Consider the following 24,489-nt stretch of genomic DNA (forward strand, 5'->3'; position numbering starts at 1 on the left):
ATACGAACTTTCCTTCTGATCGTGTATTATTACCCATGTTGTTCTTGTTCTTATCCTTCTCGCTGCCGTCGCGTAAGCGTTGCGTTTGAAGGGACGGAATTTTCTTGTCATTTGGAATCATGCGATTTAATGGCGGAGGTTGTTGGTGACTTCATATGTATTCGCTATGAATGACTGCATGTGGTTTATGCATCTCCATGTCACTCACATAGTGCCTGAGTAGATGCTCCATCACCGCATTTCGCCGGCACGAAATGACGGCAATAGCGTAATGTGGTAATCGCCGTTGCACCTTTACCTCTGGAATGTAACCCGTTCCCCTAACACATCCGTCTTTGTTGCTGTCCCTCATGTTTTTTTTCTCCACGATGTCCTTTAGATTAGGGCAGCTTTATGAACGCACTAAGCGGGAAGTTCACATGCGCTGTCCTACTAACTAGTGACCCTTCTGCGGTGGGATCATCGACCAAGGTTTCGGTAGGGGTTCAAAATATTGCAGTAGTCCTTCAGCACCAGGAAAATGATATTCCACTGATAGAATCCGTTGCTTCACATATTCAGCGTTTCTGCGCTATATACAATATATCATGCGTCGACTGCGGCCGTGACATCGCAAGTTTGTTGAAGGAGTCTGCACATGTTGTAGTCGTTCGCTGCGAGGATCGTGCAGCGACTGGGGAAGTTTCCACTCAGCTGCTGCAGCAGACAAGTGAACCAATTGTTATTGTGTTGGAGATTGACTGCAGCTCCCCCTCGAAATGGGATATCAGAGATAGTGAATCAAACAGTGGATGGAAATGGCTGCAACCCACACCAAGTTGTTTGGCTGAGTTGCAGAAGCATGGCGGTTGCAGCAGTGGGGTATGGCTCCAGGCGGCAATGAGATGCTCAAAACCGGTCGTGCGGGTGCAGCTGCCACCGTCATCACAAACGTCAGTACCGTGGGCTTCAGCCGTGACGTTGGATGGGCTCATGCGGGAAGTGGGGTATAAAGTGGGATGTTTACCGAAATACGGCTCGTAGTTGTTGATCACAGCAAAGAATGCCGTACAATTGAAAAAATCTCGGACTAAGCGGACTTTCCTGGTGTACCGCCACCAAAGGGGCGCGTGTATCCGCTATCTTCACTTTTTGCACTCCTTGCTTTCCTCACACAGAGGTCGCGTTTAAAGGCTGGGACGTCCATCCGTAGTGACTATCAGGGCGTCCCTTTCTCTAATTCCACGGATGAAAATGCGTTTTGCGGGTTGGCGCACTTTGGTGTGATGTGCTGGACGCAAATATGCCCTGCGCGTCCGTCTCCTGAGCAGCCCTTGCTGGAGCAGCAACAAGATCTGTCGAACGATCCCCTTCTCTTACGTTCTCTAGGGATGAGGACAAGGCGTCGTAGGTCACAGGTTTATGCTTTCACACTTGCAGTCCTCATTGCAATATCATGTTTGGTAGTGTGTTGTGATCTCTTCTTTCTTAGCGTTATCCATTTACCGTTAGAAGAGGAAAAGGCGTCTGCACCTATCAACGTGGACGAGTGCCTGAGGCTCACTGCCCCGAGCACCGTCAGCATTTGGCAAGAGCGTGAGTTTCTAGTGATTGTTGGCATACCCTCTGTTGATAGGGACGAGTGGCAGAAGCGACGGAACCTTCAACGGCGGACTTGTTGGCAATACGCTGGCGTGGCTACCTTAGAAAACAACTTTACAGGTGAGCTTCTCCCGCTGTACCTCCTCGCACCACATCAATTAAACGGGTACGAAATCTCAGAATCGCTGCGGGATGAGGCTTCACGAACAAATGACGTGGTTATGCTTCCAACCAATGATGTGTGCTCGTTTTCACGAAGGAAAATTGGTGAAGGTGGAAGCTGGGGAGTTGAGTCAGAGCTTGTGATGAGCCGCAAGACCTTCCTTTGGCTTCAGTTTGCCGTTACCGCCTTTCCAAATGTAAGTTATATTGTGAAAGGTGACGACGATGTGTTTGTCCGTGTACCGCAGTATCTCGCGGACCTCCGTGTGATGCCTCGTAATGGATTATATATGGGCCGTGTCTATGGTGCCACATTCTTCTGGAGGTCGGGTGGGATACCATTCGCTGCAGGATACTTCACTACCTTTTCCAGGGATGTTGCAGAAGCTGTTGCCTCCTACAGGCCTCTTGAACGACTTTTGAAGGCACCCTACTCCATATGGCGTATGAGGCAGTACCTTTCCATGAGTGTGTTGCATGAGGATGTAATGACCGCTTTAGTGCTGCAAGATAAGATCAGGTATAAGGGCCTGATTATTGTTGACGCCGCACCTTGTCACTTTCATAACGCAGGCAAGAAAGGTATCAGAGCATCCTTAATTGATGAGTACGTAGTAGTCCACCATATAAAGGAAAATGACTACGAGGTCCTTATGAACCATTTTGCTGATATTGCGGTGCAGCCTAAGCCATCAAAAGTCATGTGGAGAAGTGAAAACTATGCAGTCATGCAGTGTTTTGCGACTCTAAGACTAAGGAGAAGTGCGTTGCTCGCTCTTTTATCTGCGTTAGGTACTACTTTCCGTCGGCACCCTTAGTGCGGTGTCATACCGCTATTATTCACACTTCCCCACATGTCTGTCGATCATTTGCCGCTCTTTTGGGTCTATTGGTGCCAGTCGATACCCGTGATTAATAGGGATGTCAATTCCCTCATTAATTTCCGCCTGTTGTCCCCCTTGATGGAATTGCTCATGCGTTGTTGGCGCGCCGCGGCACCCCGCTAACCAGCGGGACGTCTCTCTCTCTTTACCGGATAAAGTGAGGCGATTACTTTTCACCAGGAGTTTGTTATTACCTTGACGACTTGTTTTTCTCCGATAAATACTTCACATTTCCGATTGTAAGAATATGTCGACTGTGCTCTTCTAATCATGTGTCACACAGGTTTCCGCAGGTGGGTTGGGGGAGGTAACGTGTGCTAACACAGTGCCTTGTTGGTTCCACGATGCCTCGCTGCTGATCAACGGGCTGTGCAAATCCCTGTTTCATGCTTATTTTGTTTTATTTTTTCGCCAATTACCTCCAGATATGACACAAAGGAAAGTGTACCCGCCTTACTCGTGGAGGAAACCGCGCGCTTCCGTCTTGGTGCTGACGACCACCTTTACAATGGCCCTCATCATTATAATGTGGGACATTTACCACATTTCGGAGGTGCATTCGAACAGCAGTTATGATCTCTTAGGCACGTTTGAAAATGACTATTACTTGACGCTCACTCCCCCGAGCACCGTCAGCATTTGGCAAGAGCGTGAGTTTCTAGTGATTGTTGGCATACCCTCTGTTGATAGGGACGAGTGGCAGAAGCGACGGAACCTTCAACGGCGGACTTGTTGGCAATACGCTGGCGTGGCTACCTTAGAAAACAACTTTACAGGTGAGCTTCTCCCGCTGTACCTCCTCGCACCACATCAATTAAACGGGTACGAAATCTCAGAATCGCTGCGGGATGAGGCTTCACGAACAAATGACGTGGTTATGCTTCCAACCAATGATGTGTGTTCTCTCGCACGAAGGAAAATTGGTGAAGGTGGAAGCTGGGGAGTTGAGTCAGAGCTTGTGATGAGCCGCAAGACCTTCCTTTGGCTTCAGTTTGCCGTTACCGCCTTTCCAAATGTAAGTTATATTGTGAAAGGTGACGACGATGTGTTTGTCCGTGTACCGCAGTATCTCGCGGACCTCCGTGTGATGCCTCGTAATGGATTATATATGGGCCGTGTCTATGGTGCCACATTCTTCTGGAGGTCGGGTGGGATACCATTCGCTGCAGGATACTTCACTACCTTTTCCAGAGATGTTGCAGAAGCTGTTGCCTCCTACAGGCCTCTTGAACGACTTTTGAAGGCACCCTACTCCATATGGCGTATGAGGCAGTACCTTTCCATGAGTGTGTTGCATGAGGATGTAATGAGTGCTTTAGTGCTGCAAGATAAGATCAGGTATAAGGGCCTGATCATTGCCAACGCAGCAGGGTGTCACTTTCACAACAAAGCAAAAGAAGACATCAGGGAGGCAGTGAGCAATAGATCTGTTGTAGTCCACCATATAAGGGAAGAAGACTACGAGGTTCTGATGGATCATTTTTCTAACATTTCGGAACGACCTCAGCCATACGGCGTCAGGTGGCTACGGAATGACCGCGCTATGGTTCTGTGCTAACTTAACCCGGTGCCTCGAAGAGACACGCGTTTTACTCACCCCTATTTTTTTCTTAACATTTGTTGGTTAGCGGTTTATATGTTTTTTATAATTTTTTGACATGAGTCTATCTATTTGTTTATTTATTGCGATTATTTGTTTTATTTTCATCGTCATACCAAGTGGCAGTGTTCGCATACCTGGAAGGTGATGTAACAGCGCTGAAACTTTTGTTTGACCTCCGTGTATCTCATTATTTGTCGAGTTTCCATGCACACGACCGCATAACCACACCATGCATGGTGGCTTGTGTTCTTATCTTCCTTTAAGTGGAGCACGTCCAAACCTCCTTGTGTATACATCCTGTTAGGAGTATGAGCAATTGGTGAATCAAGCACAACCCAGTGATGTGGGTTGTTGTGCAAAGACGTAACGCTGTATAATAGAAATGTGCCCTTTATGGGTAACAGAGTAGTGTTTTGAACAACTTTCTCGCCTTGCTCTCTCATCCCTTGTTCATTCCCCTCCAATCATGTGACAGCATTTAGTGTTACCCATTGAGATGACGTTTTGAAAGATGTACTGGACTACACTTTAATTGCAGAAATACTTTGGTACCGTTAGAAGAGGAAAAGGCGTCTGCACCTATCAACGTGGACGAGTGCCTGAGGCTCACTGCCCCGAGCACCGTCAGCATTTGGCAAGAGCGTGAGTTTCTAGTGATTGTTGGCATACCCTCTGTTGATAGGGACGAGTGGCAGAAGCGACGGAACCTTCAACGGCGGACTTGTTGGCAATACGCTGGCGTGGCTACCTTAGAAAACAACTTTACAGGTGAGCTTCTCCCGCTGTACCTCCTCGCACCACATCAATTAAACGGGTACGAAATCTCAGAATCGCTGCGGGATGAGGCTTCACGAACAAATGACGTGGTTATGCTTCCAACCAATGATGTGTGTTCTCTCGCACGAAGGAAAATTGGTGAAGGTGGAAGCTGGGGAGTTGAGTCAGAGCTTGTGATGAGCCGCAAGACCTTCCTTTGGCTTCAGTTTGCCGTTACCGCCTTTCCAAATGTAAGTTATATTGTGAAAGGTGACGACGATGTGTTTGTCCGTGTACCGCAGTATCTCGCGGACCTCCGTGTGATGCCTCGTAATGGATTATATATGGGCCGTGTCTATGGTGCCACATTCTTCTGGAGGTCGGGTGGGATACCATTCGCTGCAGGATACTTCACTACCTTTTCCAGGGATGTTGCAGAAGCTGTTGCCTCCTACAGGCCTCTTGAACGACTCTTGAAGGCACCCTACTCCATATGGCGTATGAGGCAGTACCTTTCCATGAGTGTGTTGCATGAGGATGTAATGAGTGCTTTAGTGCTGCAAGATAAGATCAGGTATAAGGGCCTGATTATTGTTGACGCCGCACCTTGTCACTTTCATAACGCAGGCAAGGGTGATGTTGCGCAACACTTTACGAGTGTGTGTCTTCCGCCATGTGATGGAAAGTTAGGGCCATTTCTACGCACGATTCGCCGGCGTTTTGGTGGAACGGCAAAGCTTCCTTGTTGGCCTGAGGAAGAGAATAATTATTTAACCAGAAATTCACCGGTATATATCGTTTACGTTATCCATCCAGTTAAACCGTAGAGTCAAAAGTATTGTCTCTAATGCGTTGATGTGTGTGTCCACACGGCTCTAACTGCTCTTCGTTAACTGTTGTTTGGTCAGTAAATGTCGCGGAGTGTAATGGCATGAGGGCATAATTGTACATCTTTACTAATTTTGATGGGTGTGCTGGGCGATGGCGTGGGCATGTCCCTGAACGGTAGTATTATTTTGACGTTGAGTCTAATTAGATGACGTTTTTTTTCCCAGTGGTTGATGTTGGCAGCTATCTTGAACGGTGGTCGACTTCCTTTTAAGGTACCAATTCAGTCGACCCGACGGTAGGCTTTTAAGCAGTAGCACCAGGATGGTCAATAGTCGCTGGTTGGAACGACTTTTTCCTCTGTTTAGTTATGTGTCTCAGGTGCCACCTCCAAATGTTTTACTTTCTATTGTGCCCTACCACATTTTTGATCTGGTTGCAAAAGGTGATTGGTGCGGTTGTTTGGTGAGTTGCGTGCCGACTACGTGAATGCCCCTACGTGATGTGTTGCTCCCTTATTTTTTAGACCTGTTATTTCTGTAAGAGGTTACTGGGGGTGCACTTGTCCATCCACCGATGACACCAATTCATTCACATTGGGGCAACCGGCGTGCCTCTTGTGGGAGGGCAGCCGACCGACTTCTACGTTCGTTTTTGTATGGTAGAGTGTGCTGTCATTTGGCGCTGTCCTAAATATAAAGTCCGGGATTCGGTGGCTGGCTGCGCTTATCCGTTGCGTATGCTCATGTATTATGTATGCGTGTTCCTTCACTTCCTTTTACGTGGTATTGCACCCTGTTGGATGCGCTGTTAGGTGAGGTGTTCTTTTTTCTTTTTCTTTTGTAAAGTGTTAATCTGTCTTATATCATTCAGCTTATGCCTCAGGTGGATCTCGTTAAACTCTTGCAAATATGTGTGAATGGCGCTTTGGCTGCGCAGCAGTACATTCTGCTCGATCTGATTCAGCTTCGCAGTTTGGAAGTATCCCGTCGTGACGTGTGTATAGCGGATTTGGACCAGCAGGAAATTGCGCGGTTGCGTGCCCGTCTGAAAGCTGCGGTTTCGGTTGATGTGAAGGGGAAGCTCGAGTATAAAGAGGGTGGCTCCGTTGATGACCTCGTGACAACTGCGGATGTCGTCACTCAGGGCTTAATGGAGCGCCTCCTCGCTGAGGCATTCCCGGATACGCCCTTTACTATTATTGGTGAAGAAGAAGCAACAACAACTGATGCCATTAAAATACAGGTGGAACGTTGTGTGGAAGCGTTCCGTGACGTGAACGCCGTAGCACCACTGCAAAAAGAACTTGAGGCACATGCCTCCAGTGATTCGCGGCACGTGTCAGCATCAACCGTGGAGGAGCTCCGCGCTCGCGTTGGGGTATTCATTGACCCAATCGATGCCACAAGCTGCTTCGTTGACGGGACGTGGGGTGCCCCAATGACGCTTGTTGGGATCACAGTTGACGGTGTACCGGTTGCCGGTGTTTCCAATCGTTTTTTTTACAGCACTGTTGATGACTTAACTTCGGGCGGTAATGCCGGATGTACGGGTCTATCATACGTGTGGAATGACCCCTCTGCGGGACCTTTTATTGTGCACGAGGGACGGCTGGCGACTCCTCTTTGGTCACTCGGAAGGAAGACGACCAGCAACCTTGCCATGCTACGTGTTATTCGTTCTGGCACAACCAGTAATAAGCGCTTCGAGCAGTTGTTGGCCCGACTGCAGCCCGTTGAGCCTCGAAGTGCTCGGGGCGCTGGCAATAAGTTGATGCTTCTTGTTGTCTCTATGCTCGCGGCATCAGATGGGGCGGCTGCCGCTGCATGCGACGTATTCTTGGCCCCACCTAACAGCATCAGCAAGTGGGACACATGCGCTGCTCACGCTTTCCTTCTGGCGCTAGGAGGTGATATGCGTACACTGCGGGGAGAACTCATCCGGTACCCGCTGCGAGGCACAACTAATCTCAAAACCCTTCCTGACGGGGTCGTTGGTTTGACGCGATGGTCGATGACGGAAGGCCTTCGGCGTTTGGGATGGCAGTAGTCGCTACAGGAAATCAATAAATCGTTATTGCCCCTTTTTAAAAAAGAAAACAAAAGAAAATTCAACTTAGTCATATGAACGTATGGTCTAATGTCCCATCAACGGTAGAGTAATGCGCGTAGGAATGCAGTTCACCTATGTCCATGTCCATGTTTTGTTTTGTTTATCCTACTTTGGCGGGGAGGGCGGTCGTGGATCGATATTTCCATACAACTTCTGTAATGTTTTGAATATCAACTTGTTCCCTCTTCTTTTTCGTCTGCGCGACTGCCTCCGCAGTTTCCCTATTTCGTTCGTGTTTGTTTCCCCCACTTCGTAGCCATTACATCGGGCCGTTTCTATTGTTGTTGTTGTGTTTGGCCTGTATCGTGAGGACTTGTTGGGTCGCGCAGAACAAGTGAGGAGTGCAAAACAACAAATGCCCACGCCACAGCAGAGTGAAGGAAAAGACCTGCACCGGCGCTTTGCGGAAGCAGCTAAGGGTGTGACAGAGTTGTACCGCAATGCCACTCTCTCATACAATGCCGGCTATCGAGACGCCCTTCTGTTAGTTGAGCGTTACGCCCTTATCGCAGCACAAAGTGGGGAAGCAACACCGCACGGTGCATTAAGGCGCGACGACAGAACCAGTGATGGCGGCACTGACCGCAACAGTCATTTGAGCGATCAGAGTATAAGTAATGGCGACAGTATAAGCATTAGCAGTTCACAGGATTCTGCGATCCCAGCATCAAGGACATCCTTTGCGCAATGGGGAACACAGTCACCGCAGTTACTGAACATCAAGCAGCTGCTGTGGTTCATACAAAACATAGTGAAGAGTCATGATGCTCTCACCGGTGCCCCACGCACCTTAAAACGCAGGCGGAGGCGGTCGTGTAGTTCAGCCGGTGTTCGCGGCTGCGCCGTCGGTAACGATAATGAAGACAACACCAGTAGTGGTGAAGGTGGCGGCAGTGGCGGGGGTTTTGGAGGACTACCGATTCCAAGGTTCCGCTCCCCACAACATCGGGCAGAGAACTGGAACGAGTTGCTGCTGCTTGGTGAAGGCCGTGCGACGCCACACACGGACGCCGACGGGATCAATTCCGAGGGTGAGCTATGACAAAAAGGTGTCTTGGGCTTATGGCTATTTATCCGACCTTGCTATTTGGTTTGTTTCTTGCTCGTGTTCGAGCTCATTGCATCTTCCAACTTCCTGCCCTACGAGGGGTGATATTTTGCCGCGCACAATCTGAGAAACGTTGCTGATATTTACCACTTGTGGACGGATGCTAATTCTGATTTTTACATTTTCTCTTGTCTCCTTTTTTATCCCCGCGAATAATACCTTGTACGTTGAATCTGCGCAGGCAATAGACCACGAGTGTAAAGCACGCGCGGCAAAACACAGAGAAAGCAAGGGAAGGAAAACGCATAGCGACATGCCCCCACACAGGAAGCATCCAGCGCGCGGACGCTCGCCACGAAATAAAAGATATAACGGTGAAGGTAAGCCGGCAACCAAGCGTGGTCGAAGTTGGAGCAAGCAACCGTCGGGCCCTCTGACCACTAACTGCGATGGCGAGGCATCATCATACACGACAGCGGGCACACCACCGGTAGCGAGCGATCATAAATTTTGCGAGAAAACCAGGAGTACGAAACCATCGCTGGAGGTTACTCGCACACACATTGCTCCCAACACCACTACTGCTGCTGAGGTTATCCCAAATGCAAGCGTTACCTCCGCAGTCGGAAGTGCGGGAGGCACTGAAACGGCAGCCACCCCGACAGCGAAGGGTGCCGACAATCTGAGCGATACCGATATGGAGAAGTACAATGATCTACAGCGGCTTCTACGGCGAATTATTGCTCTGGAATTTAGTGAAAGGTGTACGCAGCGCTCCATCACTGTCGTCACCATGATATGCGAAACGCTCTGCACGGACCCTGTAGCCATTGTAAAGGTGATGGAGGTGGTGGACCAATGTTTCGGTGAAGCAGTGCGAAGTCAGGAGCCGAGACTGCTCATGCATTATTGGTACATACTGGATGCCATCCTGAAACACTTCAATGGAAAGCCTCATTTGTTGAAAGCGGTGCTGGTGGCTATTCCACACTTTGTCCGACAATACCTGCCGTGGCGTGGTAGCAACCTGGCAGGTCAGCCGTGGAGCGAGTATGATAAGTACAGACCCGCATATGAAGACATGCTTGGCACATGGAAGGTTGTACTGGAGGAGCGGGCGCTGGAAGAAATTATGAAACTGTGGAGGGAGGGTATGGGAAACCACTACGCAGATAAAGTGGGCAATGTAGGGGCAAGGGTCCCGCTAGGCAACGCGACTGCTGATTCACAGAATTCTGATGCTGCCCACTAGTGTGCGGAAACACCCAACGCACCCCGTGCCCTCTTATGTTTGCTCATTGTTTTACGTGGGATTAGGGTATATTAACATGGACATTCGAATAGTAGAATAATGCCGTAGTTGTCTTTGGAACATTTTGCTGCTAGGTTCGCGAGCACCACAAATACGAACTCTGCAGTTGAATTCGGGGTGCAAACCCTCTTCTTTTTGTCGCACCGCTCACTAAGGCCAACACACACACCAGCGACTCGGTCGGCTCCTGATAGATGGTCATCGGCCGCCAGGGCGCTGTTTGCTGTAGCGTGGTAGAGATGGGTCGTGCACAATACATATAATTTTTTTTTAAAAAAAACTGCTGTCATCATCCTTTAGCTCATGTAATCTCTGCATCCGGCTCGAGTACTGCATCGTCCGAGGTGGGAGTGACTTATTCATACCGCAGCTAAACACGAGGTGCAAAGAAAAGGGGGTTTGTCTATCCGGGGGCTACCCTTTGATTTGTCCCGCGTGTGTGCAATCAGAGTGCACTTCCTGCAAGTACTTGAAAATCGTATCCAGAGGCTGTCAGTTATGCCGGTGACTGGTCGAAGCATCTGAATTTTTGCAATGAGGACAAGCCTCCTGTACGAGCTCAGTTAGTTTGAAGCTGCAGAGTATATTTAATTGGAACGGAAAATTGAAGTACCTAAGTGCCACAACCGACCACTTTCGTATAAGTTTTTTGGTTTTTGGCCATTTGGCCCTCTATTTATCGAAGAGAAACACTTTGGCGACATGAAAGCGCTGTTGGCACCTAATTATCACAACCGGGGTCGTGCAAAAGTATTTGTACAAGGAAGGGTAATGCTACTTGTGGGTAATGAGTTTTTTTTTTTACAACCGAGCACCCCGTGCTCAGGTTTTTGGACTCCACACCGGTGGAAGTCGTTTCGTATACACAAAAGAATTAGGTGTATTGTTGAAATATCACGCAGAAAAGTACTTGTTCTGAAGTTACGCACCCGTTGCAGCGTGTATGCAGGGTAGAGATCGTAGCACATAAAAACTATCTGCCAGATTGTGGGATAGCAAACGGTCTTGGCATCAGTCAAGTTGTTGCTTTGGCCTGATGTTTGGCAGTGCAGAGATTGAGGGTGCAAATGAGTGTTTGCGCCTATGCACTCCTCCTCCAGATGCTCACTGTGTGATAATTACGGTACTGCACTCTTGTGTGTCGTATCTTGTGGTGATGTGTCGTTCTTTAAACTTTCGAAATGTTGGCACCGTCCACTTCCTCATCTAGCTGTGTCACTGTTTTCTCCACCTCTGTGCACATGTGTATTTTGCAGTATTGAACATAGGTATGGCTGCCGTGTGGCGGAGTTTCAAGTTCTTCAATGCGGAGCTCGTAAAAAATCCCCTATGTCGCATGGAGATGACGTGTTGCTGTTGCGGCGAAGGTTTGGTGTTTGCTGGTGGAAGCGATGGCGCCGTATGGGCCGTTGACCGCAGTAGCAATAACGAAGGCGTTAAGTGCGAATTTGGCGCATATAAAGGCCCTGTGCTATACATGAAGTACGTTCAATCGCGGAATGTGCTGGTTACTATCGGTGACGACGACGGGGAAGATGTGTGTGTTATCCGTGTCTGGAACCTAGAAGCGGCAGCAGCACCGGGGAGGATATCACCACCGCCGTGTAATGAGCACCGTTTGTTTAGTTCGAAGCACCCGCCTCCACGAGAACGAGTACCTCTCTGCCCAATCTATGACACGGGTTCCACATCCTCTCCCACATCCAATAAGCGACGGGATGCGACGGACTGCGCCCCAACCACAAGCATTAACACCGTTGTTGCATCTTTTGATGTTGCAGATGATCTTCAGTGTATGGCGGTGGCGCTTGTCAGCGGGGATGTTATACTTCTTCATGATGATCTGGAGCGGAAGAAGGCGCTGAGGTTGCAGCGGCTCCGTAGTAACATTGCGAAAGGCCCAATTGCTTTTGTCGGCTTTACAAGAGCAACCTATACACCAGATGCGACAACAAAGAAAACCAAGAACCAGCAGCTTTTTACCCTCAGTGCGTCTCGCAGAGGAGAGGAAATGGTTACACATATAATGTATAGTGTGTACGCTGATTGTGTGACGGTGTGGCAAGTGTCGTCCGCGGGTTGCGAGGAGCACAGCTGTGATTCTTTTGGTGGTGCTTTGAGGGGCCGTTGTTGCATGACAGATGATGGCCAACTTGTTGTTGCAAGTAATGCAAGCGATCACATTACCGTATTCGGTAACAAAGAGACTCTGTCTCCGCGGAAGCAGTCACAAGGGTCGTTTGTTAGTTCACATTTTAGTTCTTCTCAAGCAGTTGAAGTGGCCGGCCGAAAATGCTTGCTTCTTTCTCACCGTGGTTACGTTGTGGTGCTGGCGCAAAGTGACGCATGGTCAGACAGGTTCGTACTTCAGTGCTATGATCTGCCCAACCGGCTGCGCTGCCTGAGCCGCTCGCAAGAGAACTACTGCACCCATGTCGAATGGATGTTGGCCGATTCTTCAGATATATTAGTTTTTTGTAGAGAGCCGATTCGACATGTTGAGGCAAGCAACAGCGGCAGCGTCACCGGCTACGAAAGCAAGAACATCAGGACCGCTGCTCATGCGTGCTACCAGGTCGTACGGCTTGTGGAGGTTGGTCTGGAAAAGCGACTTCAGCAGCTCTTCCAAAAAGAGTGCTACGAAATCGCGCAGAGTATCGCATGCCGATCTCAGTCAACCCCAGGTGGAAGACACCGGAAAAATCAGCAGTTACTCGATATTAAGAAACACTACGGAGACTACCTTGTGAGCAAGCGGGACTACACTGGGGCGATGAGACAATACGTGGACATCATAGGCCACGTGGAGCCGTCATATGTTATACGGGTATTCGTTGACGCACAGCAGATTGTGCCTCTCACGGGCTACCTGGAGGAGCTTCACAACACCCGAGACAACCAAACCGCTCAGCGGAGTCACACTACACTGTTACTGTGCTGTTACATTCAGCTGCATGACGAGGAGAAGCTGAACAATTTCATTCGCCGAAGTGATGTTCGCTTCGATCCTCGTATCGCAATTGACGTATGCACGGAGGCAAGGTACTATGAGGCCGCGTTGTATCTCGCAGAAAAGTATGCTAAGCCGCACGACTATGTTACGGTGCAGCTCGATCACTTGAACAACCCAAAGAAAGCCCTTGAGTTCATACAGGCGCTGTGTCTGGATGACGCTGAAGCCATATTGCGGCAACAGCACGGTAAGCACCTTGTAGCGGCACTACCGCGTAGAGCAACAGAAGTTCTCATTAATCTGTGTGTAGGTTGGAGTGGTCCCGCACGGCGCTTGGTGGGTAACGAAGTCGCGACCTCAAAGGAAGGGGGGCCCAAGCACCACAATCGTGGTGATGCAAAGGACTTTCTTCACATATTATCCGACTTCCCTGTGTGTCTTTTGCATTTCTTGCGAGCCGTGGTGAATAGCGGTGTGTTGGACGACGCAGATCCCAAACGGGAAATGGTAATTTATAATACGCTTCTGGAGATGTACGTTACACGGGAACTCAAACATGCCACTAGAGGTAACATTATCCCCATGGAAGAAGAGTCGTTTGTTGCAGAATCGTGCGAGGAGCGGCGCAAGCAGGCATATGGGTTCTTTACGGTGCACAGCGGTAGGTACGATCCATACCACGCCTTACTGCTGGCAGAGCAGCACGGCTTTGAGGAAGGTGTGTTCGTGCTTCTTCGCCGACTTAATTGCTCCACTGAGTTGATGCAATATCACGCAAAAGGGCTGGCGCACGGTGTTCCCACTCTGGTACGACAGATAGCAAAGACAAGACTTATTGAAATTTGTCTCAACAGTACTAACGACGGTGTGGAGCAAAGTAATGACGGCTCGGGGAACGGTCCAAAGAGCGGTGGAAGTGCCCGTGAGTTGTGGTTGTCCCTGCTTTCCATGCTTGCGCACACTCCAGAAAGCGATGCCCAGGATATTAGCCAAGTACTGGGGCACATTGCCGCACAAGACGCGCTCTCACCACTATCTGTGCTCACAACACTTAACAGCAGCAACCCAGAGTTACCGCTGCACATATTTCGTGATTATGTGGTCAGGATGGTGCAACGTGAAGTGAAGCGGTCAGAGTCCATCAAAGCCCGCACGGAAGCGCGATTGAAGGAGCTGCATGAGCTTCATGGTAAATTGGACGCGTTGCAGACGCGTGTGACAACACTGCAAGCGTTCAATTGCAACCACTGTGGGTCTCCGCTCGATTTGCCAGCTGTGTACTTCAGTTGCCAGCACGCGTTCCATCAACGTTGTCTAAATGACACAGCGAGGTGCAACGTTTGCTCTCCAGCTAACTTTGAGTTTGGCTGTGTTGATCAGCCACAATACGATGGAGAGGATGAGAGTGACAAATTCTTCCATTGCTTAGGTGGTTTCAGTTATGAAAAGGGTTTCGATGTGGTGGTGGAGCGATTTAGCAATGGTGTCACTGGCCTGCAGGGGCCCCGCAAGATGGACGCACCGTGTGATAGCAGCTCCATTGTCCATGGATTGCTCAATTCTTCTATCGACCTCACCAGCAGTGTCAATAGAAGTAGAGGCCCAAGCGAAACCGTTTTGCTGAGTGATGATGACACCTACGATGAATCTGGCGAGTTGATGAAACCGGAGGCAGTAGAGCTGTGGTAGTTGGTAGCAACAACGTTTTCGCTGACATTATTGCAGCTGTGTGATCTCTTGCGTTTGTGTTTTTGATGTTGTTTTGTTTTGCTTTTCTGCCGGGGAAACAGCGAAATCCCTTGACCTCATCTAGTTTAATATTTCGGCTTTCGCACATGTAACTGGGTCCGGGGAAACAAAAACATATGCATGGGCCTACCACCGATGATTGTTACGGTTTCCCTTGCGTACAGCAACGTTGGTTGATACTAAAGGTTTTTACCTGCTATCCGTGTGCTATTCAGGTGGTACCTTCATTTTGTCTATTACCACCATTCGTCGGTGACGACCGGTGCCACGTGCTTCCCCAGTCCCCTTTCTAGTTCGTGGACCTCACCGCCCTTTCTGATTCATTTATTGTTTGTCCTGAACAAGTTTTCTTCCAACTGAGTTTGTGGGGAAAGCGGGAGAAAGGCAGATCATCGTTCCCGGCCGTTCAGGCAAGATCCCTTTTCCTTTGAACCACGGAGGGGGAAATTAGTGCCTTTTTTTTTTTTGAGCACGGAGGATACGCACGCGTATACATAAAAAGGAAAGATAAAAACGAGGGTAGGATATTTGAAGAGAAATGTCGAAGAAGCAAGGCGCGCAGGGACTTGAGACGTCGCCTGAGCTTTCCTTCATAAAACAGGGACATCTTAACTTGCTCATTCATACAAAAGACGGGGAACAGCGACTTGTTCCAGTAGATTCTTTGGCCTTCATTGATGACCCGCAATTGGTGCGTAGCCGGACGATGGATCAGGTTAATTTCAACAGTGAGTGCATCTTCAAGGTCACTCTTGACTTCAGTGAGCCGATTCCGTGCATAGAGGAGACAGCGGTTCGGGAGATGACCGATTGGGTATTGTGTTCCTGCAAGGGAAACAATGCTTTCTACTCACCGGTAGAGAAACGGTTGATCTTGCAGAGCTGTACAGTGTGTCTGCAAAGCAACGTCCGAGCGCTAGTTGACCCGTTTGTTGTTATGCTGCTTTATAACGAGGAAGGATGGGTAGTGGATCGTGTTCTAAAATAATTGGATAACCACAATTTTGTATATGATTGTAAACAAATTCGCTACTTCTGCTGAAGGGGAAAGGCGCTCTTTCAATCCATCAGAGAGACACTATATGTAGTCACAGTGTTTGGAGTTGTAGGTCAGCTGCAGAGTACCCCTTTCTGTTTTGCCCGCCGTGCATTCCCAAATTCATTCTCAACTGGCACCTCATCATCATGTGCTTTCAGGTAAAGCATGCGTGCCTTAAACCACCGTATTTGTGTTTGCTGCTGGTGGAGTATACTGCATGACATCATTCGGTTTAAACCTCACGTGTATTTATTCCCGCACCACATTTTCGGTATTCACTTCCACCCTCCCCACACACATACGCACATATGCCACTTCTTTGCGGCTCTCTCTTTCGATTAACACACAGGTCTTCGTTACGAGGATTAAAGAAACATGAAAAACAACGACGCTAACCATATGCGCAAGCGGTCGCGCGAGGATCCAACGAATGCAGAAGCTGCGGAGTTTTCCGAAGACCAGGGGGTGGGCGGCCAGCAAACAGAGGTAAAAGGGACAAAATCCAGCTCAACGTCGAGGGTATCCCCTGAAATACCAGATGAGAGCGCGTGTATATACGAATACGTGAGTGGGCCAACTGCTGTTAGTACCAGCGGTGGCAACAGTGGAAATAGCCCTGGAAGCACTCACCCGTCTGAACGTAAGTTAAAGCAGGCGACGCTACCTTCCTATGGATTGGTAAACGACACTGCGGTATTCCGCAAAGAGCTTGCTGATAGAGACGCACAGATCGATGAGCTTCGCGAGAAACTGGCAGCCGTGGAGACGCGGATGTCCGAAAGGGAGACAACTCTTGTCAACACGCAGGCACAACTACAGGAGGCTGTCGATCGCAACAATCGCTACCAGGTTGTTCTTCGTGAGGAAATGTTGAGAGCGGCCCGTCAAGAGAGATGCGATGCCAGACGTGCCTTACATTTGAAGCAATTTGAGCTTGGACAGATAGCAGTGTGGCATAGTAACGGGCGCGAGGTGTGGGTCGAAGGCAACAAAATGAGGCAGCTCACCATGCAGCTTGAGGAGCTTAGTGTACGCCGTGATGAAGTGGAGGAGCTCAAAAAAACGGCTGAAAAGCGGGCGCGGCAGATACTGAGGAGCAACGACGAGGACTCGATGGCACCGGAAGCCCAAGCGGCACTGATGGAGTTGCAGGAGGCAGCTCTGCTGTACACAGCAGAGTTTGCAGCCTTGGGTAGCGCCATCCAGTCGCTAAAACAGCAGCAACAAGACTTAAATCACGAGAAAAAAGTGTTTCTTAAGGAGATCCGTCGCGTAAATGACGAAGATGCATCTGCCTTCGTGGCTGTGCCGGCTCTCGGTCACAATGGTCGATATGTAATGATGCATCTGCTCGGCAAAGGAGGCTTCTCTGAGGTGTGGAAAGCCTTTGACTTGCAGGAGGCGCGGTACGTTGCGTGCAAAATCCATCGCGTACAGAGGGAATGGTCACAACAGGTGCGACAACACTACCGGGACCGTGCAGTTCGTGAGCTAAAAATTATGCGAATGCTGGAACACCCGCACCTTACACGGCTCTTCGATGCCTTCGACCACGGCACGGCAACGTTCGTATCGGTCATGGAATTTAGCGCGGGGACCGATCTTGACACGCATCTGAAGCGTTGTGGCACCCTCCGTGAGGTGGAGGCGCGGTTAATAATTATGCAAGTAGTCAGTGCGTTGCGCTATTTCGCAGCACAGCATCAACCGGTCATCCACTACGACCTTAAACCGGCGAATATTCTTCTCCATTCTAGTAACCAAAGCAGTTTGCTAATCAAAATAACGGACTTTGGTCTCAGTAAGCTCATCCCGAAGCGAGACGGGGCAAGCGACAACCCAACCATAGAACTGACGTCACAGGGGGCGGGAACATATTGGTATCTTCCGCCCGAGTGCTTCGATACCACAGCAACTCCTCGGATCAGTAACAAAGTTGACGTGTGGTCGTGCGGTGTTATATTCTATCAGATGCTATTTGGTCGCCGTCCATTCGCCGAGGGCGAGTCACAGCAACAAATATGGCAAAACAAACTCATTGTTTCTTCTGCACACACCTTAACGTTTCCCGACACCCCGCGTGTCTCGCAGGAGGCAAAAGATTTAATACAAAAGTGCCTCGAATACCACCCTGCGGACCGCTACGACGTGATGCAACTCAGTCAGGACCCGTACCTGCAGCGCAATACACGGAGGCTCTCACGCACCGAAAGGACACTCCCCGCAGCAACCCAGAATTCCTCAACAACAGTGGTGACGACTGCTGCGGCTGCCTCTGGGGTAACGCTGACAGGCTCCGTTGAGGAGAAGTTAAGTAACATCCCCTGAACAGCATGGGTATTTCATCCACTTCACTTGGCGGAACTCAAAAACAGTGAGTTGTACAGTTGGAAGCTAGGGCTTCGGAAATAGCGGTAAAAAGGGAAACCAGGAGTGCACATTGGAACAGGGCGCAAAAAGGGGGGAAAGTAAATAGGGGAGGCAATGGAGGGTTAAACGTAAGTGAATCGGCACAATGAACACTTGTTGTATTTGCCACGCTCGCGTACACTCCTCCTCCATGCGTTTGGTACGGTATTGAATTGTCTTAATTATTGCACTTTTATAGAATGAGGTGAAGGGGTGTTCTGCACTCCAAAGTTTCCTCTTCCAGACGTGGAAAGTGGTGTCTCCGCTTCCGCCAGTGCTTTTTTTTTTTCTTGCCATCACTGATCTGTAGGTGATGCAGAGTATCCCACCCACGTGCGGCACGGACTCGACCAAACTCTGCAAATTGACAATCTTTATGCTTGTAATGTGGCACCTTCTACCCCGAGCTCCGGGTGCTGCCTGTGTCACAGATAAATGTACCTTTGCTGACAAGTGAATGAACCAAAGGGATGACATAACCACTGTGAACCCCTTTTCCTTCCTTTATTAAGCTGCCGCGTTGCGGTTGAATGCCTTCATTGACTGTAGGGTGCACCAGATTCATGTCGTGAAAACATGAAGGGATGTGCGAGCAGTGTTTTCGGACTGCTGAAGCGACGACTCGTTTATACCACTGGTTCGATGTTGATGCTCCTAACAGTGCCATTCCGCGGCTCGGGGAGGAGAGATCTCAAAAAACTGCTGGAGCCACTGCTAACGACTGGGACCTAATATGGGTTTACAAGCGATGGACAACCTTTACAAGAGCCAGTGCCCAGCAGCGTGTCGCAGTGATCTGTTAATCCTCCCCTCCCTTCCCCTCCTGGCAGTAATAAGAGCTGCGACTTCAGGGATTGGCGGATGCTAAAGGTGAGGGTGGATGTGGTGCCCCAATTGCTGCACTCACTTCAGGGTTATTGCTGATGGTTTTTACGGGGAGGGGAAGTTCCATCACCGACACATCCGCCAATCCCTGAAGTGGTAGCAGATGTTGGCTCACAGGGATGCCATGCAGCGAGAGAAAATGGGGGTTGGGACGACAATACGGAATTGGGGGCAAAGCCCTGTGGTTGGTGGGTGAGAAAAAAAAATTGAAGGAGTTGTTCGGCGGTCGCGGTGCAAAGGCGAGGTGGAAATAGCTGAAAAGGTAGCGCGTGATGGGTGAAGCCCTGAAGATGGGAAGAACAGTGGCCAGATTCTCCGCGAGTCCAGCTGAAGGGGCGCCGGTCGTTGTGACTGTGGGTCTTTCTTCATTATTCCAGCTAGTTTTCTTTTATACGCGCTCATAAGCAATATTTTCTTCTTGCCGGTCATCTACTACTTTTTATTATAGCTGGGAACGAACGTTTGTGCTGTGGTAACGGAAAACTAGACAGTTGAGAGTTGTCGGGAAGCGCAAGTGCAGTAAGGAAAGTGGAGAGAAGAAACACAGCAAGAGACAGCAGCAAGTCCATCAGCTTTGCTTGAGCGACACATATACAAACGGCTGTAGAGCTTTCATCACAGACTGCAAACAAAGGACCCGACGTATGGAGCTTTCGTTCCCCTTTCTGCTGTCAACCGTCGTGCTTATCGTGTTCTACACGGTGGACTTCTTCTTCGCGCGGCTTCTCAACGTACTCAAGCAAGATCATCTCGAGTTGGATGAGTGCTCCCCAGAAGAGTCACCCGATTTGGATCCTGCCTTTGTTGTAGGTTCCCTGAAGCAGGTAGCGGTGGAAATGTTAGAATACCAACGGCGGCGCTTCCACATGGGCGAAACGGGGGTCCCTTCAACGGCTGCCGACTCTGACCCGGTGCCGTCAGCCACGGTAGACTTTTGTAACCTGCCGACTGCAGCCTCATCTCATCCTTCAGAAAATGTGGTGCACGTTGTGGTGATCATATGTGGTTTGGTTGGCCCTTTCGCTACTGTTTGCCAGGCGCTGTTTCCAAACGCATTTGGCTGGTGCCGCTTCAACTTCGCTTATTTCGTACAGTACATTGGAGCCTTCTCAGGTGTTGCCTCCGTCTCCGTATACACCGGGCGGGTGTGGCATTGCTCCTCCTACAGTGAAGTCAGTCGCAAGCAGTGGCTGGAGCTCATGTGGTTTCGTCTTGACTTCATGTGTCTGATGTCTGTGGCAGCTTTCTTTGGTGCTGGTTCGTGGGTGGTGACTATTTGTTTACTTGCTATCGGTTTTTACTTGGCCTACCGCGTGATGCGCATTGAGAAGTGGATGCAATCGCTGCAAGTGGAAACACAGTTAGTTCGTGGGGAGGTTGACGTTGACCGTGTTTACGTACCAGGGACGGTGGAGGCCGCTAAGGCGCTCGGCACTTCTGAGAAGCAGGGGTACAATGCGGTTGTTTAACTTCGAGGAAGGTTGGGGATATATATATATATATATAAAGAAAGAGGGGAAAAGGGAAAGGGCAAGCAGTGAAAGCGGTTGAAATGGGCAAGTGGCGTGATAGGCAGGTGTCTGCTTACTTGCCCGCACTGTGCCCGAAAAAAAAAAAAGAGAGAGCAAGGGGAAGGTACATGGGTTTGTCCAGGCTGTGCGTGCCGCTGCGAAAGTGGAGAGGTGCTGAAGCGGTAACTTGAGAGCCGTATTTATTCGGCATTCTTACTTCGTTTCCACACACCACTGTGTGTCGCCTGCTGACCTTTGTTTCACTATTGATCCTGTGGGCCGGGGCTGGAGACACTTTGCGTCACTCACATAAATGAGGAAAGTACGGCAAAGGGGCGTGGTTGTATCGCGAGCGGTCGTAGTGGAAAACTGAACCGGTTTTTCACTCAGTGGCGAGGAGAGTGTGATTTCTATCGTGTATGGGTTTTCATGATGTTCTTATCGTTGTCCCTTCCCAGTTTGCAGTAAGGCAGTGACACGTTTCCATTGCTAATTTGGACATTAACACTGTGCAGCGGAGCAGAGGAGGGAACCAATTGTTGTAAGTGAAATCATCTTCTCAGCCCCTCCTTCATGAATCAAAGTGCTTGATTTTCTTCTGCGGCCTAAACGTTCTCCTCTCCATTCGATCTCCTCACACCAAATACACTACTGCCGATCTAATAGATTGTCAAAACTCATAGCATCAAAATCCGTCGGTGGGCCCTAACCTCCCCACGTGCGACTCGCCGCCGCGCGTGCCAGGGCTTTGCAACCTACAATAAGGGAGAATAAACGCAAGGAACGCGGGCAGCAACGGCGTCGCACCCGCAGCATAGCTGCTGTCATTTGCATCGTACACCTTAGGCAAAGTGGCGCAAGCCTGTGCCGTTACATAAATTAATAACAATAATAAAAGAAAGGGGGAAGGGAGGGCGGTGGCATCCGTACCAACGGAAGAGTGGGGGGGTGAATAGTCGCATTTCGAATGCTCCGGCGGACGTTGTGGTATCTGCTCGAGAAGGATGAGCCAATCGTCATACGGCGAGCTGTGATGGCAAAGGCCCGGCCCCACATAGGCGGTGGAGTCACCAGCAACGCAACTAGCAGCACGGGCGGAACCGTCTCGACTAGCATGATGACAAGTGATGTCCTGTCGCGTCGTAATGGCTTCATAGGGAGTGAACCCCGCTCCATCATAGACAGAATCAGTTCCCCTAACGGTTCTAGTGTACCATCCACTTCATCACGTCGTAGCGCTTTACTTCCCTCAGAGAGGGAGGGGGGCAAAGCGAGCGGTGATGCGTCGGATGATGCTTATAAATTTCTTTTGCATCACATTGACTCGGAGATCGCGGCGCTGAAGCGACGGGTTACAACGGTAATGGATCAGCGTAAGAACGTGGAAGATAGTCAAAACCGTCGTATTCGCGACCTCTTCGAGTGTATTGAACGGCCGTGGCTTCTGTTAGCTTCCATTCCACCTCCACAACTACCAAATAAGGCCCTCGATGTGTTTGCGAAAGAATTTTACACCCGTCAGAATGGAACCAGTACTAGTGGTTGGGAGGAGGACGCTATCTTTTTGTCAACTTGCAAACGTAACTGGCGTGTGCTGACGACCCTCCAGCGGAAGCCTTACGAGATCGCGGCACGGCGTAACGAGCAAACACGAAAAGAGTTAAAGAAAAAGATGAGCAACGGCTGTAGCTACTTTGAGAAGTTGTGCGAGCAGACGAAAGAATGGACAGCGGAGATGGTGCGGGACGAAATGCGAAAGGCGGTTGCTGCTAAAACGCGTAGTTCACCTGTAGCCAGTAAAAGTAGGGCTAGTTCGGTGGCCAAGAAGCCGGTGGCAAGACGGCAAGGAGCGAACAAAACAGAGCCCAAAGCTGCAGCATCAAAGAAGGAGGATAAGATTGTAGAGGTCCTGAAATTTGAACCGGTTGCGAAGAAGGAGCCTAAAGGGGCCGCTGGTCGCTCCGCGCGGGGACGGCCGCTAAAGGGACAAATTAAAAAGGCCGCTAAGGGGAAGGCGCCGGTTGTAGCGAAGAAAGGAAAAACTTCCCCACGCCCTGTAGCAGCGAAACTAAAGAAAGTAAAAAAGAAATGAGGCGGCTGCTTCCGAAAGGGGTAACATAAATGTACTGTTATGCAACTCATAGAATACTGATAGAGAAGGGAGACAACATTCGGCGAAACGAAACAAAGACGTGGCATCGTGCTTCGCGCGTTTATGGACGGGGGGCGGAAAAGCATTCGTACCTGTTACATGCATCACGTACCTTCTTGTCATATTTCCATACATCTATTTTTCTTCTCATCGGGTAACCTAATTTATGCGAACAGAGGTGATTTATTCCAACTCGTTGTGTGCAATTCCACTTCTTCTTCATTCCATCTTTCCCTTCCATCTGACTCGTGTATATATGTAGAAACCTTCCCGTAGACGGCATCCCGTCCGCTTAGTCATACAAGATCAAATAACTGTGCTCACCGTGACACAGGAATAGAAGCATTTACACTGCTTTTAAGTATATATACCCACATATTTTGGTAGAGCTCTGAGACACCAACACGAGAAAGGGCCAAAAGCTGGCTTTTGAGCGTATTTTAATATTGCATCCAAAAGGATTGCTTGTGGAAATCAGCCAGTGGCGGGGCGCCACATCTCTTTGGCGGCACGTCCAGGTGTTTGTGTTTCCGATTCACTTGCGTGTACTTGTTTAAATCAGTGCAAGTTGTTTCCGCGTGCTAGTGCGTTTTCTTTATTTCCAGATCGTATCCAATAGTTTTTTTTTTAAAAAAAATCAGAAAACCGTTATCGAGTTGGTTTACATTTCGTGGACGTTCTAATGGAGTTCGTTCCCCTCGAGAGTTTTGAGTTTTTGAATTCTTTGCTTCAGGGTGTGGAGGCACAAGGATGTCTCATGACGGTGCGACTGGAGGCTTTCACATGTCGTTGTACCCGTAAGAAGAAGTTGCTCGCCGCCAGTATCGCAGAATACGCGAACAAAACAACTCCACCGCTTAGACCACTGTGCAGTGCAAATGCCCCGGTGCCGCCGCTGCTGAATTTATCAGATGACAGTGTGCATGTAGTGCCTACGGAGCCCGTCGAGCCAAGTGACATCGACGACCGGTTGGTATTTCTCGTGGCCGCGCTAAACAGCATTTATGGTGAGGACGGTTATGACTTCTCTGTTCTGACGGAGGAGGATTTTGTGCCATGTGATGAGGCCCATGTGCGGGCGGAGGTCAACAACACACTGCGCTCATTTCCCTCATCGTGCGGTCCGGCTGTAGGACAGTTTTGGGTCCGCGTAACGGAGCACGCATCTGATGCAAGTCAGGGATGTGAGTACTTCCGCTTTGCCTCGCCCAGTTGTGACCCCATGGCGTCACGGGCGCTCTTCTCACAGCACTACTTCCTTTACAACAAACGAACGCGTTTACTCGTGTCTCTGCTTATCTTTGCGGAGGGAAATTTGTATCGTGGTGATGACGGCACGATGATAGAGAATAGTTTGTATTATGAAACGGATGACAACAGCAATCACCAGAGACCGTGGCTTAGCAGCCCGGATGGAGCGTCGGAAGATGACGAACAGGTGCTTGTGGGAAAGAATGTACATTATTATTATCGCCCGTGAACGTATTTATACTGGAGCTAGGAAG

At 49.6% G+C, this 24,489-nt stretch overlaps 12 protein-coding genes and 1 pseudogene across 12 annotated transcripts, besides 3 other annotated features; all 13 read left to right on the forward strand.

Moving 5' to 3' along the window:
* Positions 1-24,489: part of a sequence feature (sequence corresponds to BAC RPCI93-10K10) that runs on past both edges of the window.
* Positions 394-1,023, forward strand: Tb927.8.7130 (hypothetical protein, conserved; the record flags this gene model as incomplete). The annotated part of the gene is made up of 1 exon (XM_842450.1): positions 394-1,023. One exon carries the CDS (start codon positions 394-396, stop codon positions 1,021-1,023), a length of 630 nt encoding a protein of 209 aa, XP_847543.1.
* On the forward strand, positions 1,371-2,561 carry Tb927.8.7140 (UDP-Gal or UDP-GlcNAc-dependent glycosyltransferase, putative; the record flags this gene model as incomplete). The annotated part of the gene is made up of 1 exon (XM_842451.1): positions 1,371-2,561. One exon carries the CDS (start codon positions 1,371-1,373, stop codon positions 2,559-2,561), a length of 1,191 nt encoding a protein of 396 aa, XP_847544.1.
* Positions 3,055-4,185, forward strand: Tb927.8.7150 (UDP-Gal or UDP-GlcNAc-dependent glycosyltransferase, putative; the record flags this gene model as incomplete). The annotated part of the gene is made up of 1 exon (XM_842452.1): positions 3,055-4,185. The coding sequence occupies one exon, from the start codon at positions 3,055-3,057 to the stop codon at positions 4,183-4,185; it is 1,131 nt and encodes a 376-aa protein (XP_847545.1).
* Positions 4,788-5,813, forward strand: Tb927.8.7160 (annotated as a pseudogene).
* On the forward strand, positions 6,691-7,863 carry Tb927.8.7170 (inositol polyphosphate 1-phosphatase, putative; the record flags this gene model as incomplete). The annotated part of the gene is made up of 1 exon (XM_842453.1): positions 6,691-7,863. The coding sequence occupies one exon, from the start codon at positions 6,691-6,693 to the stop codon at positions 7,861-7,863; it is 1,173 nt and encodes a 390-aa protein (XP_847546.1).
* On the forward strand, positions 8,282-8,968 carry Tb927.8.7180 (hypothetical protein, conserved; the record flags this gene model as incomplete). The annotated part of the gene is made up of 1 exon (XM_842454.1): positions 8,282-8,968. The coding sequence occupies one exon, from the start codon at positions 8,282-8,284 to the stop codon at positions 8,966-8,968; it is 687 nt and encodes a 228-aa protein (XP_847547.1).
* Tb927.8.7190 (hypothetical protein) lies at positions 9,135-10,226 on the forward strand (the record flags this gene model as incomplete). The annotated part of the gene is made up of 1 exon (XM_842455.1): positions 9,135-10,226. The coding sequence occupies one exon, from the start codon at positions 9,135-9,137 to the stop codon at positions 10,224-10,226; it is 1,092 nt and encodes a 363-aa protein (XP_847548.1).
* Positions 10,544-10,566: a sequence feature (AT_rich).
* Positions 11,557-14,928, forward strand: Tb927.8.7200 (hypothetical protein, conserved; the record flags this gene model as incomplete). The annotated part of the gene is made up of 1 exon (XM_842456.1): positions 11,557-14,928. The coding sequence occupies one exon, from the start codon at positions 11,557-11,559 to the stop codon at positions 14,926-14,928; it is 3,372 nt and encodes a 1,123-aa protein (XP_847549.1).
* Tb927.8.7210 (hypothetical protein, conserved) lies at positions 15,527-15,976 on the forward strand (the record flags this gene model as incomplete). The annotated part of the gene is made up of 1 exon (XM_842457.1): positions 15,527-15,976. The coding sequence occupies one exon, from the start codon at positions 15,527-15,529 to the stop codon at positions 15,974-15,976; it is 450 nt and encodes a 149-aa protein (XP_847550.1).
* Tb927.8.7220 (protein kinase, putative) lies at positions 16,403-18,355 on the forward strand (the record flags this gene model as incomplete). Its single annotated transcript, XM_842458.1, has 1 exon — positions 16,403-18,355. The coding sequence occupies one exon, from the start codon at positions 16,403-16,405 to the stop codon at positions 18,353-18,355; it is 1,953 nt and encodes a 650-aa protein (XP_847551.1).
* Positions 19,966-20,790, forward strand: Tb927.8.7230 (hypothetical protein, conserved; the record flags this gene model as incomplete). Its single annotated transcript, XM_842459.1, has 1 exon — positions 19,966-20,790. The coding sequence occupies one exon, from the start codon at positions 19,966-19,968 to the stop codon at positions 20,788-20,790; it is 825 nt and encodes a 274-aa protein (XP_847552.1).
* Positions 20,809-20,829: a sequence feature (AT_rich).
* On the forward strand, positions 21,800-22,924 carry Tb927.8.7240 (hypothetical protein, conserved; the record flags this gene model as incomplete). Its single annotated transcript, XM_842460.1, has 1 exon — positions 21,800-22,924. One exon carries the CDS (start codon positions 21,800-21,802, stop codon positions 22,922-22,924), a length of 1,125 nt encoding a protein of 374 aa, XP_847553.1.
* Positions 23,667-24,464, forward strand: Tb927.8.7250 (hypothetical protein, conserved; the record flags this gene model as incomplete). The annotated part of the gene is made up of 1 exon (XM_842461.1): positions 23,667-24,464. One exon carries the CDS (start codon positions 23,667-23,669, stop codon positions 24,462-24,464), a length of 798 nt encoding a protein of 265 aa, XP_847554.1.

Source organism: Trypanosoma brucei, chromosome 8, assembly GCF_000002445.2.
Source record: "Trypanosoma brucei brucei TREU927 chromosome 8, complete sequence".
NCBI classification, from domain to species: domain Eukaryota; phylum Euglenozoa; class Kinetoplastea; order Trypanosomatida; family Trypanosomatidae; genus Trypanosoma; species Trypanosoma brucei.